The sequence below is a fragment of the Bufo bufo genome, chromosome 4, assembly GCF_905171765.1.
Source record: "Bufo bufo chromosome 4, aBufBuf1.1, whole genome shotgun sequence".
NCBI classification, from domain to species: domain Eukaryota; kingdom Metazoa; phylum Chordata; class Amphibia; order Anura; family Bufonidae; genus Bufo; species Bufo bufo.
The window spans coordinates 308,594,033-308,607,888 of record NC_053392.1 but is presented as its reverse complement, the minus strand read 5'-3'; the positions used below and the strand labels follow the sequence as shown (position 1 = coordinate 308,607,888).

Below are 13,856 nucleotides of genomic sequence, written 5' to 3'. Positions count from 1 at the left end.
CTTTTTCAGTGATATGTTGCACATTTGGTTCCTTTTTTAATGAAATACTGTTGTGTACATTAATAGTTTTCATTGGCTATTCTGGGCATTTATTTTGTGACATTAGTTTATAATCTACATTTAACAACTCATGAACATGGAACAAAAAAATAACAGCATGCCAATTTATAAAAAATATAATTGTAAAAACACTTTCACTTTCAAAGTATTGCAGAACTAGCCAACCTATGAGTCATATTTGTCTGCCATGTAGCTCAGTTCCCTGACAGAGCAGAAGTCCAGTTTGTTGTTTAAAGGAAATGTGTCACCAAAATTGTATCTGCCAGTTAAAACCAGATAGCAACACATATCCTTTTTTCTACACTGTTTTTATTTTCTGATTGCAGATTTATTAAAATTTTCTAAACATGATTATGGGGGCTGCCATCTTGCCTGAGTTGTTCTTAAAGGGTTTCTACCACCTCATTTGGACCTAATTAGCTGTCAGACACTAGCGATCTGCTAGTGTCTGCTCTACCTAACCATGCTATTCTAAGACCTTTGTCTGCAGCCGTTACACTAAAAAACCAACTTTTATTGGTATGCATATGTACTCATATGCAAATGAGCCTCTAGGTGCTATGGGGGCTTCTTTTCAGCACCTAGAGGCTCCGTCCACTCACCTTGTATTCCGCCCCGCTCGTCCCTCCAGCTCGCCCATCTCTAGATTGCCAGCCTCCATCTCATCCATCGGCCTTATTCTCGCGCCTGCGCCGTATGCGTCTGTATTCGGCGCAGGCGCAGTGACTGTCTGACTGCTCCCGAACAGACGACGCCTGACAGCTAATTAGGTCCAAATGAGGTGGTAGAAACCCTTTGACAGCAATTATAGCTAATCTAGTACATGACTAGCAAACAGCTGTTTTGGGGTGATTGCCCCTCATCAGTGCAGAGAAGAAAGGAACGGGCTTAACTGGGTAAGAGGCCTTTGCCATGATCCGAGGTGTACTATTTCTCCTTATGGAGGGTGCCTAGTATGCATAAGGAGTCTTATAGTCCAAGCAATGCCCCTATGGGAAAAAGATATCCAAATATGTCACATTGAGTAATTAAAGCGCCATTCACAATTATGAATTCCATCAGCATTTTACAACTTTTTTTTTTTAAACACCAAAATCAGAGTGCAGCCTAAGCAGAGAAATAAAATGTATTCTCTCTCTCTCTCTCTTATAAGAAGTTCTAGTCAGAGGGATGTATGATATCCTTCAAGGCTTAATTGACACAGCCATTATATGGGGCCATTTATTAAAAGAGATGATATGGTCCTATCATAGGAAACTTGTTTTTAGGGCTAAACATACATCATTTACATGGAACGATAACACGCTTGTGTGAATAAAACCTTAGTATATGTGTATGCTTAGCCCTTGTCCTGGTCTTTTCTAGGCCCCCATAATGCTGCTGGTGTGCAACAGCACAGCTTTATAGCATACAGTGACTATTAAAAAAAAAACTAAAACACAAGACAATGTCATGACAATTGTCAGACATGCTGGCCAGGAATAGGTGCCAGCATACAGTAAATATTGAGGCTTCTAAATTTGGCAGTAAATTGGGTATCAGATAAAGAACAGATACAGTTTTTAGATGTTGTATTGACTTTACTATTCATGCTGATAATCAGCGTTCCAGTGTACTCCAGGAATGTAATGCTGCAGTTCCTAATGCTGATGGTACACGGGTGCTTTGCAAGGTATCAATTGACCTTCTAATCTCTGAACTTTTGTAGAATCTGCATCTAGCTGTAGCAAAAGCTAGGTTTCATGATGAATGTGGGTCTCTGCAGGGACTTATCTATGTAGGCAGATTCTGGGCTTGCAAATGATGGTCACAGGATGGGGCTACAAGGTGACCAAAATTCATACACAAGTTTTGTGAAAACTGTGACTACAATGCAACTTCTATTATTACTCAGGGAGAAAGCAATCTGCAACTATAATGACACTTCTAATACAACTACAATTTTGGCTCCTAGCATTCTACAATGCAAAGCACACGTGTCACACAGTATGCTCACTGTCAGAATTAGATGAGATGGTAACTGCAGCGTGGTACATGCACTTGTCTACTACATTAGAGCATCAACGTACAGCAGAGTAAATAGTGATCCTATGGCACATGACAGCTGCACTGGATGTTACCAGATCTGTTGATAAAAGTGAGAATATGTAAGAGATGGTTAGCCCATGCAATTCATAAATCAACATTCAGTATTGTTGCATGCTGTGCATATTTTGTTTTTAATGTGGAAATGAACATTACCATCAGTGGCCATGTAAGATCATGCACAAGGGCTTAGAATATTTACGAAAAACACTGTGTTTGGTGATGAACATGGTCCATCAAACTGTTCCTTTATACACATGCTTCATAGCTAGCTTTCCTTCTGTAATTTAGTCCTTAACTTCATTAGCTCCTCCTCTAAGCTCTGTATATGTTGTTGTAAGGCTATTTTATCTTCATTTGCCCTCTGGTTTGCTTGGGACTTGGCTTCTTCTATCTTTCTCTCATACCATCTTTCCATCTGAGTAGATACTGCCTCAAAGAAGTATTGAGTGATTTCCAGTGCTTGAGTGTCTCTAACCAGTGGACTGGTCTGCTCGCTAGCTGTACTACAACCTTGATTTTGATGTTCAGGCATGAGTGCTCTCTGTCTAGGCTGACCAGCTTTCGCACATTTTCTTGTCTGTGTCCCTCTGTCCATGAGATTTATAATCGGTATGTCCTCTTTCTTGACATCTGATAAGTTTTTGGTGGTGGGATGGATTTTAGCACATCTCATTTTAGGGTTGGGAAGGCTGGAGGTGGACAGGCCTGGCTGATGCCTGATGGAAGATGCACAGCTTGTTTTTTCTTTTGGTCTTACAGCAGGTGGCACAACAGGTATGGATGGCTGCTCTATGGCTATTAAAGAAAAAAAAAAACAGGTTGTAAAGCATGCTGAAATGGAGAGTTTCTTAATACATTTGCTGGATAATAAACTTCTCAGCATAAAACTCCATCTTGTCTTTGCTGTATTATTACTTTTGCTGGAGATTTATCATTTTAACTTGGTAGATTCTAATTTGGAATTTGGGGTTTTTCTTTTCTGCACCATTTAAATTAACCATGAAACCATGTTTTACCTTATATACTGAAGAACAAAATTATTACACGGTACTTACAGTATCTCCCTCTCTTCCTTCCTTCAAGGCGTATTCTAATTTTTGATCATAAAAATAGTAAACGTAAATAAAATGTTATAGAAAAAATCCCATTTATAAGGTAAAAATGTGGTGGGGTGAAAGAAAACAAAACACACTCTTCTGAATACCATTGTGTATGGCAGGGGTGGCCAACCTTACAGACACAAAGAGCCACAAAAAAAAACGTATGACTGCCAGGAGCCACAAGCTATGCATTTACACAAATATGCGTGCACACGACAGTATTACTGCAATTGAGTTTTCAAACATTTTGTGGAACATTTGGCCCATAATAGAACAGTCCTATCCTATTTTTGCGGGGGACAAGGTGACAAAAAAATGTTGAATTGCTCGGGTTTTATTTATTTCTGTTACGGCGTTCACTGCATAGGAGATATTTTTTTATATTTTAATAGTTTGGACTTTTTCAGGCGTGGTGATACCTAATATATTTTTTTTATTGTTTATATATTTTATATGTAAAATTGGGAAAGTGGGTGATTTATACTTAATATTTTGGTGTTTTGTTTTAATTTAATTTTATTTTTTACTTTTTATTTAATAACTATTAGCCCCCTTAGAGGCTAGAGCCTTGTCCTATTCACCCTAGTAGAGCTCTATTAGGCTCCATTCACACGTCCGTAACGTGTTTTGCGGATCCGCAAAACACGGACAGCGGCAATGTGCGTTCCGCATTTTGCGCACCGCACATTGCCAGCACTAATACAATATGCCTATTCTTGTTCACAATTGCAGACAAGAATAGGACATGTTCTATTTTTTTCGGGAACGGAAATGCGAACCCGGAAGTGCGAGTCTGCATAGAAAATAATGGGTCCGCAATTCCGTTCCGCAAAATGCGGAACGAAATTGCGGAGGACTTCACACCCTCCCTGCTGCCCTGTGCATAGTGCACACAGCAGCAGAGAGCTTACCATGGCAGTCAGTGCTTCAGTAGCGTCCTGGCTGCCATGGTAACCGTCCTGGATGCCATGGCTCAGATCAGAAGCTGCCAAAGTGATACGTGATGGGGTTAATGTGAGGCACAGGTCCAACCGTTCCAAGTGATAACCCCCATGTGCCTCATAATAACCCTATTAAGTATCCATATCCTTGCAGAATGGGCAACATGGGGTTAATGCATAAGCTACAAACATGAACAGTCACTCATTAATAAGTGGCCTGTATTCTGTAACTCACATTAACCACATGTTGCCCATTATGTGAGATGGTACTTTGGGGGTCACTTACTATTAATGTGAGGCACATGGGGTCCAGTCCAAAAGCATGTGCCCAGCCTGACATTAAAAATAAATGACCCCCATCATGTTTAAAACATGGCAGTGGCAAGATTGGTGTTAATGAGTCACATTAACCCCAATCTTACTGGCTGCCTGATACCTTTGTCCCTCCCTCCTTCCTTCTCCACTGTCTGGCCAGAGAGAACATAGCGCGGCACACGCCATGTTCTCTTATAAGAGGAGATGCTAGGCTGCGCAGCAGCGCAGCCTAGTATCGCAATAACGCAAATCCCAACCGGACCGCTCTCCTGCAAGCCGCAAATGAAGTTGCAAGGAGCCGCATGTGGCTCGTGAGCCGCGGTTTGGCCACCCCTGGTGTATGGCATTGCCTTCTAAAACATAACGTATATGCATGTCATCACTTTACATCACAAATGCCAAAACAAGGAATATATTTTTAGTTTTAAAATAATTGCCAGATTCATGCAAATCATTATACCTGTGAAACCTCACCGGCACATGAAATGGGAACCATGGCTCTTGGGAGTAGTACTTGGGGTGCAGACAGGCATCACATGAGAAGAGACCTGCAGACATGAACCTCAAGGCAACAGGGCAGAAAAGAAGAGAACACTGGAATGTCATACACCCACACTGGAATGTCATACACCCAGTGGTGCTAAAGCACTTTTATGATGCCTGGCAAGTACTTCCTGTAGGCTATGTTTTAGAAAAATGGCGAAGGTGGCAGAAAAGTGCAAAAACTTAAACAATTTTGGCACAAAACTGAGGTTTCCCAAAAATTTCCAACTTTTGTATGCCAGGAAAATAAAATACAAGAATAATGCATTCTCCCTCATCAAACACATCACTTTTTACACAATCAGTGAATGCTGTCTCCACCACTTTCGCTGCATAGTTGCAACAATGTCATTCCAATCACTATGGGCTTATGAAATTGATCGATTTAGTTTATGTACCCAGGAAGAAAACATTACTTGTAATCCATGTAGACTCATTCATGCAATAGAAAATGCTATTTAGTATCTGTCTATTGCTTCATGATATGTTTTATCTCCTGCTAGCTACAGATTACATATTTAATACACTGCTGGAGAGTTTTTTTTTTTATCTGCCCCACTAGAAAAGGTGCTCAGTGCTTGCTGATGGTGTGTATTATATTATATTGTTTTTACATTTGTGGCTTTCCTCTTTCTATGTATAAAGCCACTGAACAGATATTTTCTACACACTTTCCCATCCCAGTGCTATAGATACTGAGTCAATCCCTCTTTTAAATGGCTGCATCATCAAATTAATATTCTGTCTGACTTACATGCACACACCATGAATTCTTCAGTGGAAGCAATCTGGTGCCTTCTGCTGTGGTCCTCTGAGGGAAGTGACTGCTCTCTGGCAGGTTCATCAGATAAACTGCTCTGTGTGGTGGCATATGAGTGTTGGATGGAGGACTGTGGAAGGATAGATGTGTCCGCACTGTTGCATTCCTTGCTGCTGTTTGGACTTTCTGAAATGGGGTGATCTGTCGACTCGCATGCTGAAGGGGATGGCTTTGTCTTGGGTGGCCTCGAATCTCCCGAAATTTTCAACTCAAGGTTTTGGATTTTTAGCAAACACCAAGTTTTCAGTTCATTCACAACAGATACCTGCAAAGAGAGATGAGGTTTAGTTCCCCAAATAGCATACCTGTTCCTAATATCATGTTATATTGCCTCTATTACATGACATATGAACATGGCAGCTTATACAGTCCCTGACAATAAAAACAAGGGCCTTCACTTCAAGAGTGGATCGTTTAAATGGATCTTTGTGTGACAAAAGGAATCCATCGTGGCTTATGCCTGGCCTTCCCAAGTTAGGTCGAATTGGTGATGGTGTATGACAACAACCTCTTATGTACTAAGTCTTCTTTGGTGTTAAAGTCCCAGGAATGTTTTCACTTTTGTGTTTTCACATTCAGACAGCCATAACTTATATTTTACTATTGACCTAGTCATATGAGGGCTGTACCATTTTTTGTATGCCTGGTGCTTTATGTTTTAGAAGAAAGCATATGCCCCTGTGTAATGTTGCTTCATCTGTTGAGCTCTATTTGAAAGAAAAAAAGCATTGTTCTTAAAATTGGCATACAAAACATCATTAAACGCCAACACACATTGAACATGGATTTTTTTTAGAAGCAGCAAAAAAGAAAGAAAGAAAAACAATTGAAGAAAAATGGGTAAATAAAACGCCACAACAAAAAACACCTATTTGTCCTGTGCAATATTTCCCATCAGAAATCCATGAAACATCTGGAACTGTCATTTTTTGACTAACATGCGGCACAAGCAAAAAACAAAAACACCAACTACTGCAAAACCTTCAAAAACATCAGAAAAAAAATTATATATACTATGCGTGGCACCAGCCTAATGACAATTCGTGCAAAAATAGTTTTTTTATGTCACAGCATTCAGAGCATAACTTTTATATTTTTCCATTGATTTAGATGCATAAGGGCTTGTTATTTTATTTATTTTTTACTTTAAATCTACGGGTTGAGGGATGTGGCCGGAAGTGGATGGGTGAAGACGTGTGAGCTTAGAGCTCGGCTCTCTAAAGCTCAATTAGCTACATTTAGTTAAAGGGAACCTGTCACCTGGATTTTGGGTATAGAGCTGAGGACATGGGTTGCTAGATGGCCACTAGCACATCCGCAATATCCAGTCCCCATAGCTCTGTGTGCTTTTATTGTGTAAAAAAAAAACGATTTGATACATATGCAAATTAACCTGAGATGAGTCAGAGCTTGAAAATATGACTCTTCTCTGGTCACACAAGTAAGATATGACTTATGTTAATTTGCATAAAAAGGGAAGTACAAAAATGCATAATACTTATTGAATTCGTCTGCAAATGAAATTAAAAGTGTAATTTATATGTTTAGGGTAACACAATGAACATTTAGAACGCTCAGTGAGGGTAGCATAGTAGAGGTGACAGGTTCCCTTTAATATCCCAAGCATCTATGGGGAAAAAATGGGTGGTGAAGACTAGAGATGAGCGAATCGAAGCTGACGAAGTGGAATTCGTTTAGAATTTCAGAAAAAATTCTATTCGCAACAAATGCGAATTTCCTTGCGCTTCGTTGTAATGAATCGCATTTTTTTCCCTAAAATGGCGGCTACACATGTGAGGACTGAGGACATGGGGCAAGGAACTCTGGGAAGGTGGGATCACCCAGATTGACATGCCTGCATGCAGCCAATCAGCAGCCAGCCAGCCCTGTGATGTCACAGCCCTATAAAAATGGCGGCCATCTTAGAGTCAGAAATTTTCCAGCGTTCAGAGTGCAGGGACAGACATGTGAAGGCGCTAGGGACAGCAAATGGAAAAACCTGTTGTGGAAAAAAAAGACAGAAAACGATTTATAAGTGCAGGGAAATGATAGGGAGGAATCATTTCACAGCATCTTAGTGCAGGGAGAGACGTCAGAAGGCGCTAGGGACATTGATAGGAAAGCGATTTACAAGTGCAGGGAAAGATTATTTGGAGATCCAAATAGCCATTAGACAGCTCTGTCATTTCAGCTATTTGTTATTGGGCTGTAAGTGTTATGTTGAAAAGCCTTTAGTGGCTTATATCTTAGGGTACTTTCACACTAGCGTTTTTGCTGGATCCGGCAGGCTCCAGCAAAAACACTTCCATTACTGATAATACAACCATCTGCATCCGTTATGAACGGATACGGTTGTATTTCTTTAACATAACTTTAACATTGCCAAAACAATTCTGTCATTAACTCCATTGAAAGTCAATGGAGGATGGATACATTTTCTATTGTGGCAGAGAAAACTGATCCATCCCCATTGACTTGCATTGGGGGTCCGTTTTTCCCAGGACGGAAAGCAAAATACAACATGTTGCGGTTTGCTCTCCGGTCAAACGGAACGGAATGCATTTTGGAGCATTCCGTTCTGTTCAGTTCAGTTTTGTCCCCATTGACAATGAATGGGGACAAAACTGAAGCGTTTTTTTTTTCCGGTATTGAGCCCCTATGACGGAACTCAATACCGGAAAACTTTAATGCTAGTGTGAAAGTACCCTTAGTATCTTATATCAGTACTACAAGAAAAATATAAACGTATTTCACTTCTGCAGTTATTTCTGGTCAAAGCGTATAGGGTCGTATTTCAGTACAACAAGAAAAATATGTTCTCAGTGCATTTCTGCAGTTAATTCTGGTGAAAGCGTATAGTGGCTTATTTCAGTACAACAAGAAAAATATATTCTTAATTCACTTCTGCAGTTATTTCTGTTGAAAGAGTATAGTGGTGTATTTCAGTAAAAAAGAGAAATATATACGCACTGCACTGTTGCAGTTATTTCTGGTGAAAGTGTATAGGGACATATTTCAGTACTACACGAAAAATATATTCTCAGTTCACTTCTGCAGTTATTTCTGTTGAAAGCGTATAGTGGTGTATTTCAGTACAAAAAGAAAAGTATATTAGACGCTTTTAGGGGTGTTTTAATTTCCATTTAATTTGTTTAGTTCAGCTACAAGTATGTCAGGGAGAGAAGTGCCAGGCCATGCACAGAGGAGTGGCAGAGGCCTAAATGTTTCTGGTGCAGGCAGATGTTGCAGCAGAGTAAGGGGGCGTGGCAGCAGGGGTCGCAGCGAGAGGCCTGAGCTCCCGGTTTTATCTAGCGGTCGTGTCTTGATGCTGCTGCTGCCATCTCCACACTATGTCACCTTGCCACTCTGTGGTCTCCTGATGCTGCCATCTCCACACTATGTCACTTTGCCACTCTGTGGTATCCTTCTGATGCTGCTGTTGCCGCCACCTCCACACTCTGTCATTGGTCCACTCTGTGGTTTCCTCATGCTGCTTCCACCTCACCACTATGTCATAAGTTCACTCTGTGGACCTCTCATGCTGTTCCCACCCTCCCCACTTCATGACTGGTCCACTATTTTGGCTTTTGGCCTGGCTGACATCATAATTTTTTTTACCTTTCTTCTGATCTGTCAGAAGAAAGGATAAATGAGACGCACAATGGATCCTGTCTGTGTAGCAGCTGTAAGGCCTGTATGGTCCCATCAGAATTGGCTTAAGATTTGGTAGCCAAAATTAGGAGTGGGTACAAAACATTACTGTGTCATCTCTGTATCCACTCCTGTTTTTTTTTTGGCATTAGCAATACTGATGGATTATCGAGCAAATGCTGACCAAGTGAAGGCGTATGCTCCACAGACAGGATCCGTTTTTTGTGGGTTATTGTTCTGACGGATCAGAGGAAAGGCAACACAGTGACGTCAACACAAACTTACTGCTGACACCCTCTCCACCCTGTTAGGGGGGCTCTACTTGTATAATCGTTTAAAAGAACAGGTTCTATAGACATCTATGTGGAATCAGCTGACGAGGGTGTAAAAGGACTGTGCTTCTTCTTGACGCCAACATCAACCTGTAAGGCTGAGTTGATACCTGAGTTATTTGGTTAGTTTTGGCCCCGTGACTGCCCAAATAAGTGAAGTATGCAGTGATTCTAAGTGTGACGCCTGTCATCTGCATGTCAAGCGGACTCACAGTATTATTTCACTACCAAAGCAGACTACCTATGTGTGTTACTGCAAGGCACAGTGTTCTACACCACTAGAAAGGCTCTCTGCAGCCAGGAAATAGCCGTTTTTTTAACGTAATTTGCTGCAAATTTATTCGGATCGAAGATAATTTCCCCCAAAACATTTGGCAAATCGAATTTTTGAAAAATTCGCTCATCTCTAGTGAAGACCCCTAAACCTGGCACAGGACCTACGGGGACCCCTGCCTCGACCACCCTGGATGGATACCTGTGCCATGCCGGCCTGTAGTCTAAGACAGCGCCCGCCTGTGCTACTCTAGATGACACTGGTGCTCTTCCCTCTCCGGACTCTGTGGCCGCTACCCTTCAATTGCTGCTTCCTGAACGAAGCCCTGAACCTATGGTAGCGGGGGCCCCAATGCTTCCTGGTCTCCACATCTCCTGTGCAGGACTTTTGCACGGTCACTCACCTGCAGCACGCTCGGGCCCGGGCAGCCCTGCTCTTATGACCCAACCTGTGTTAAGGACTGAAACGTATGCCCTGCTGGCCTCTTCACCTCAGGCCATATTGATGCAGCGGGCACTGCATTCTCCTTTTTTTGCAGCCCCCAGCTTGCCTTTTCTCCAGGCCCTGATCCCTGGATGGTCCAGAGGGTTGGGCAGACCGTGGGCCACAGCCTACTCGGACTCCCTCATCTCCTGCGCATTCAATCTCCTCCAAGATGCTGGTCCACCTCCTTCTCGGAATGGTTCTGGTCCTCCTGCTGAGCCCCCTTCTGACTGGTGGTCTCACATCCAACAGCTACCTACGGGCTCTCATCTCTGAAGTTAAGGACGCCTTAAGGTAAGAAATAGCTACAGTCCGTCAGGAGGTCCAATCTGTTGAGGTACATGTTAACCAGCTAGAAGAAGACCACAACGCATTGCGTAAGGCAATCTGCAATCTTCAGGCACAATCATATTCCCATGCTCTTTCGCTCCGTGACTTGCAAACCCATGTGGAGGACCTAGATAACAGGGGCCGACACCATAATATCAGAGTCTGTGAAGTTCCTGAGTCTCTGGAAAAGGAGGATGTCCGCACAATACTCCTTAGTATCTTTAACACTATACTGAACCGTCCTGCCACTCAACCCTTTTCCGAATCTCTGGAAAGGGTCCTGCGGGAATTATTTGCCCTTGTTAATGACTTTGGCCAGAAGGAGGAAATTATGGCGTTCCCTGTGCAGTTTGGATTTCCAAGGTACTCGGGTGTCTTTATTCCAAGATCTGTCCTGGCTCACCCTCCAGAAAAGGCGGGCTTTGAAACCTCTCCTGGATTTGTGATATAAACATTCAATTCCCTATCAATAGGGCTTCCCTTTTAGACTTTCCGCACGCAGGAATGGAACTGTGGCCACCATGAGGACCCCGGATGACCTCTCCGACTTCTGTGCCCAATTGGTCATTACTTCCCCACCGCTGCCTGATTGGGAATCCACAGTTTCCCTACCTACAATTCTGCCGACCTGGACAACCGTCGCAGGTGGCGCCTGAAACCATCTCCAGCAGATACTGATTTTGCTGCTTCCTTCAGTCTTCTGTTTTTTTTTTTGCTCTCTTCCCTGATTCTGTTTTAATGGTTTAAAGGGGTGTTCATTTCTTATTCCTAGTGCCTATTTTTTAAATGGAGCTTGAGGAGCGTTTGGTATTCATTGTGGGTTATCTGGCTTTTGCCATTTCTCCCTCTTGGAGCCCCTTTTGGTTTGTTGAGCTGGCTGTATTTTTGCTTCCTTTTTTCTACCTTTGCACTTGGGCTCCATAGACATAAAGGCTATAGTCTAACTTGGCCTTTAATGTTAGTTAGATTTTTTTTCATATGTATTTGGTTTGTTTTCTGTTGTTGTACCTGTGGTCTATTTTTATGTAGCCTCTGAGCCTTGTCTAACGCCTCTATTGGTCCAATTACGTGGTCCGATTATGCTCCTATTTTTCTCGATTTGGCCTTTTCTGCTGCCCCTTTGAGACACACACATTGGCGACTGAATGAGTCCGTTCTAACCAACCCTCAGATGTGGGCTGCATCTCTTTACTTTGCGGAAAATGCGTCTACGGTGTTCCCACAGGGTTTTCTCTGGGAGACACATAAAGCGGTGTTCCGGGGTAATTGCATTTCCCAGGCATCCCGATTGAAGAAGGATAGGGATGCTCAATACTGCACATGTATCCATTCTTTGCACATAGTGGGTCGGGTATTTGATTACCTGACCCACAAAGAGAATTTTGTGAAGGGTTATTAACTTGAGGGCCCGACTTAAATCTCTATAGTCTCTGTAGTAGAGAAATTGCACTTCCCTATAAACTACTGTTTTCCCTCCATAAACAATGCATGTCGAATGCCCCCCTATAAAAAAACTCAACAGAGTGCTTCCCCCCTTAAACAACAGTAGCCGAATGTATAAGAACTTATAAGAACTTCTAAAGCGCAGGCAGAAGAAAAACTAGCTCAGTCTATGAAAAAAGGGGATAAGACATTCTTCAGATATATAAATGAAAAAAGGAAATTAAAACAAGGAATAACTAAATTAAAAACAAAGGACGGAAGGTATGTAGAAGAGAATAAAGGGCTAGCCGACTGCCTTAATGAATACTTCTGTTCAGTTTTTACAAAAGAAAAAGGAGAAGGACCTCCACTAGAAAGAATGACTAATAAATCGTTGGATGCATGTATCTTTACAGAGGAAGATGTTCTAAGTTTGCTGTCTAAGGTGAAGACAAATAAGTCACAGGGGCCTGATGAGATGCACCCAAAATTATTAAAAGAGCTTAGCGGTGAGCTGGCAAAACCGTTAACAGATTTATTTAACCAATCATTAGTAACAGGAGTCGTCCCGGAAGATTGGAAATTGGCAAATGTCGTGCCCATTCACAAGAAAGGTAGTAGGGAGGAATCGAGCAACTATAGACCAGTGAGTCTGACATCAATAGTAGGCAAATTAATGGAAACCCTATTAAAGGATAGGATTGTGGAACATCTAAAATCCCATGGATTGCAAGATGAAAAACAACATGGGTTTACTTCAGGGAGATCATGTCAAACAAATCTTATAGATTTTTTTGACTGGGTGAATAAAATAATAGACGGTGGAGGTGCAGTAGACATCGCATATCTAGATTTTAGTAAGGCTTTTGACACTGTCCCACATAGAAGACTTATCAATAAACTGCAGTCATTGAGCATGGACTCCCATATTGTTGAGTGGATTAGGCAGTGGCTGAGTGACAGACAACAGAGGGTTGTAGTCAATGGAGAACATTCAAAACAAGGTCATGTTACCAGTGGGGTTCCACAGGGATCTGTACTGGGACCGATTTTGTTTAATATCTTCATAAGTGATATTGCAAAAGGCCTCGATGGTAAGGTTTGTCTTTTTGCTGATGACACAAAGATATGTAATAGGGTTGATGTTCCTGGAGGGAAACGCCAAATGGAAAAGGATTTAGGAAAACTAGAAGAATGGTCAGATCTCTGGAAACTGAAATTTAATGTGGATAAGTGCAAGATAATGCACCTGGGGCGTAAAAACCCAAGGGCAGAATATAGAATATTTGACACAGTCCTGACCTCAGTATCTGAGGAAAGGGATTTAGGAGTAATTATTTCAGAAGACTTAAAGGTGGGAAGACAATGTAATAGAGCAGCACGAAATGCCAGCAGAATGCTTGGATGTATAGGGAGAGGTATAAGCAGTAGAAAGAGTGAAGTGCTTATGCCGCTGTACAGAACACTGGTGAGACCTCACTTGGAGTATTGCGCGCA

At 41.9% G+C, this 13,856-nt stretch overlaps 1 protein-coding gene across 5 annotated transcripts in view; it reads right to left on the bottom strand.

Annotated features, from left to right (window-relative positions):
* Positions 1-869: 869 nt before the first annotated feature.
* The window catches only part of ANKRD6 (ankyrin repeat domain 6), a 175,318-nt gene continuing 162,331 nt past the window's right edge, over positions 870-13,856 (bottom strand). The window contains exons 15-17 of one of the 5 annotated variants that reach the window (XR_005778310.1): positions 5,802-6,132; positions 2,302-2,943; positions 870-2,185 (exon numbers count right to left, since the gene is read on the bottom strand). Coding sequence is in view for 4 of the 5 variants with exons in the window: in XM_040428759.1 (XP_040284693.1) it covers positions 2,414-2,943; positions 5,802-6,132 (861 nt within the window). In the remaining variant the exon portion in view is untranslated. Of the gene's footprint in view, positions 2,944-3,203; positions 3,239-5,801; positions 6,133-13,856 lie in introns of all 5 variants that reach the window. The other 4 variants (XM_040428760.1, XM_040428761.1, XM_040428759.1 and 1 more) reach the window with 4 other exon arrangements.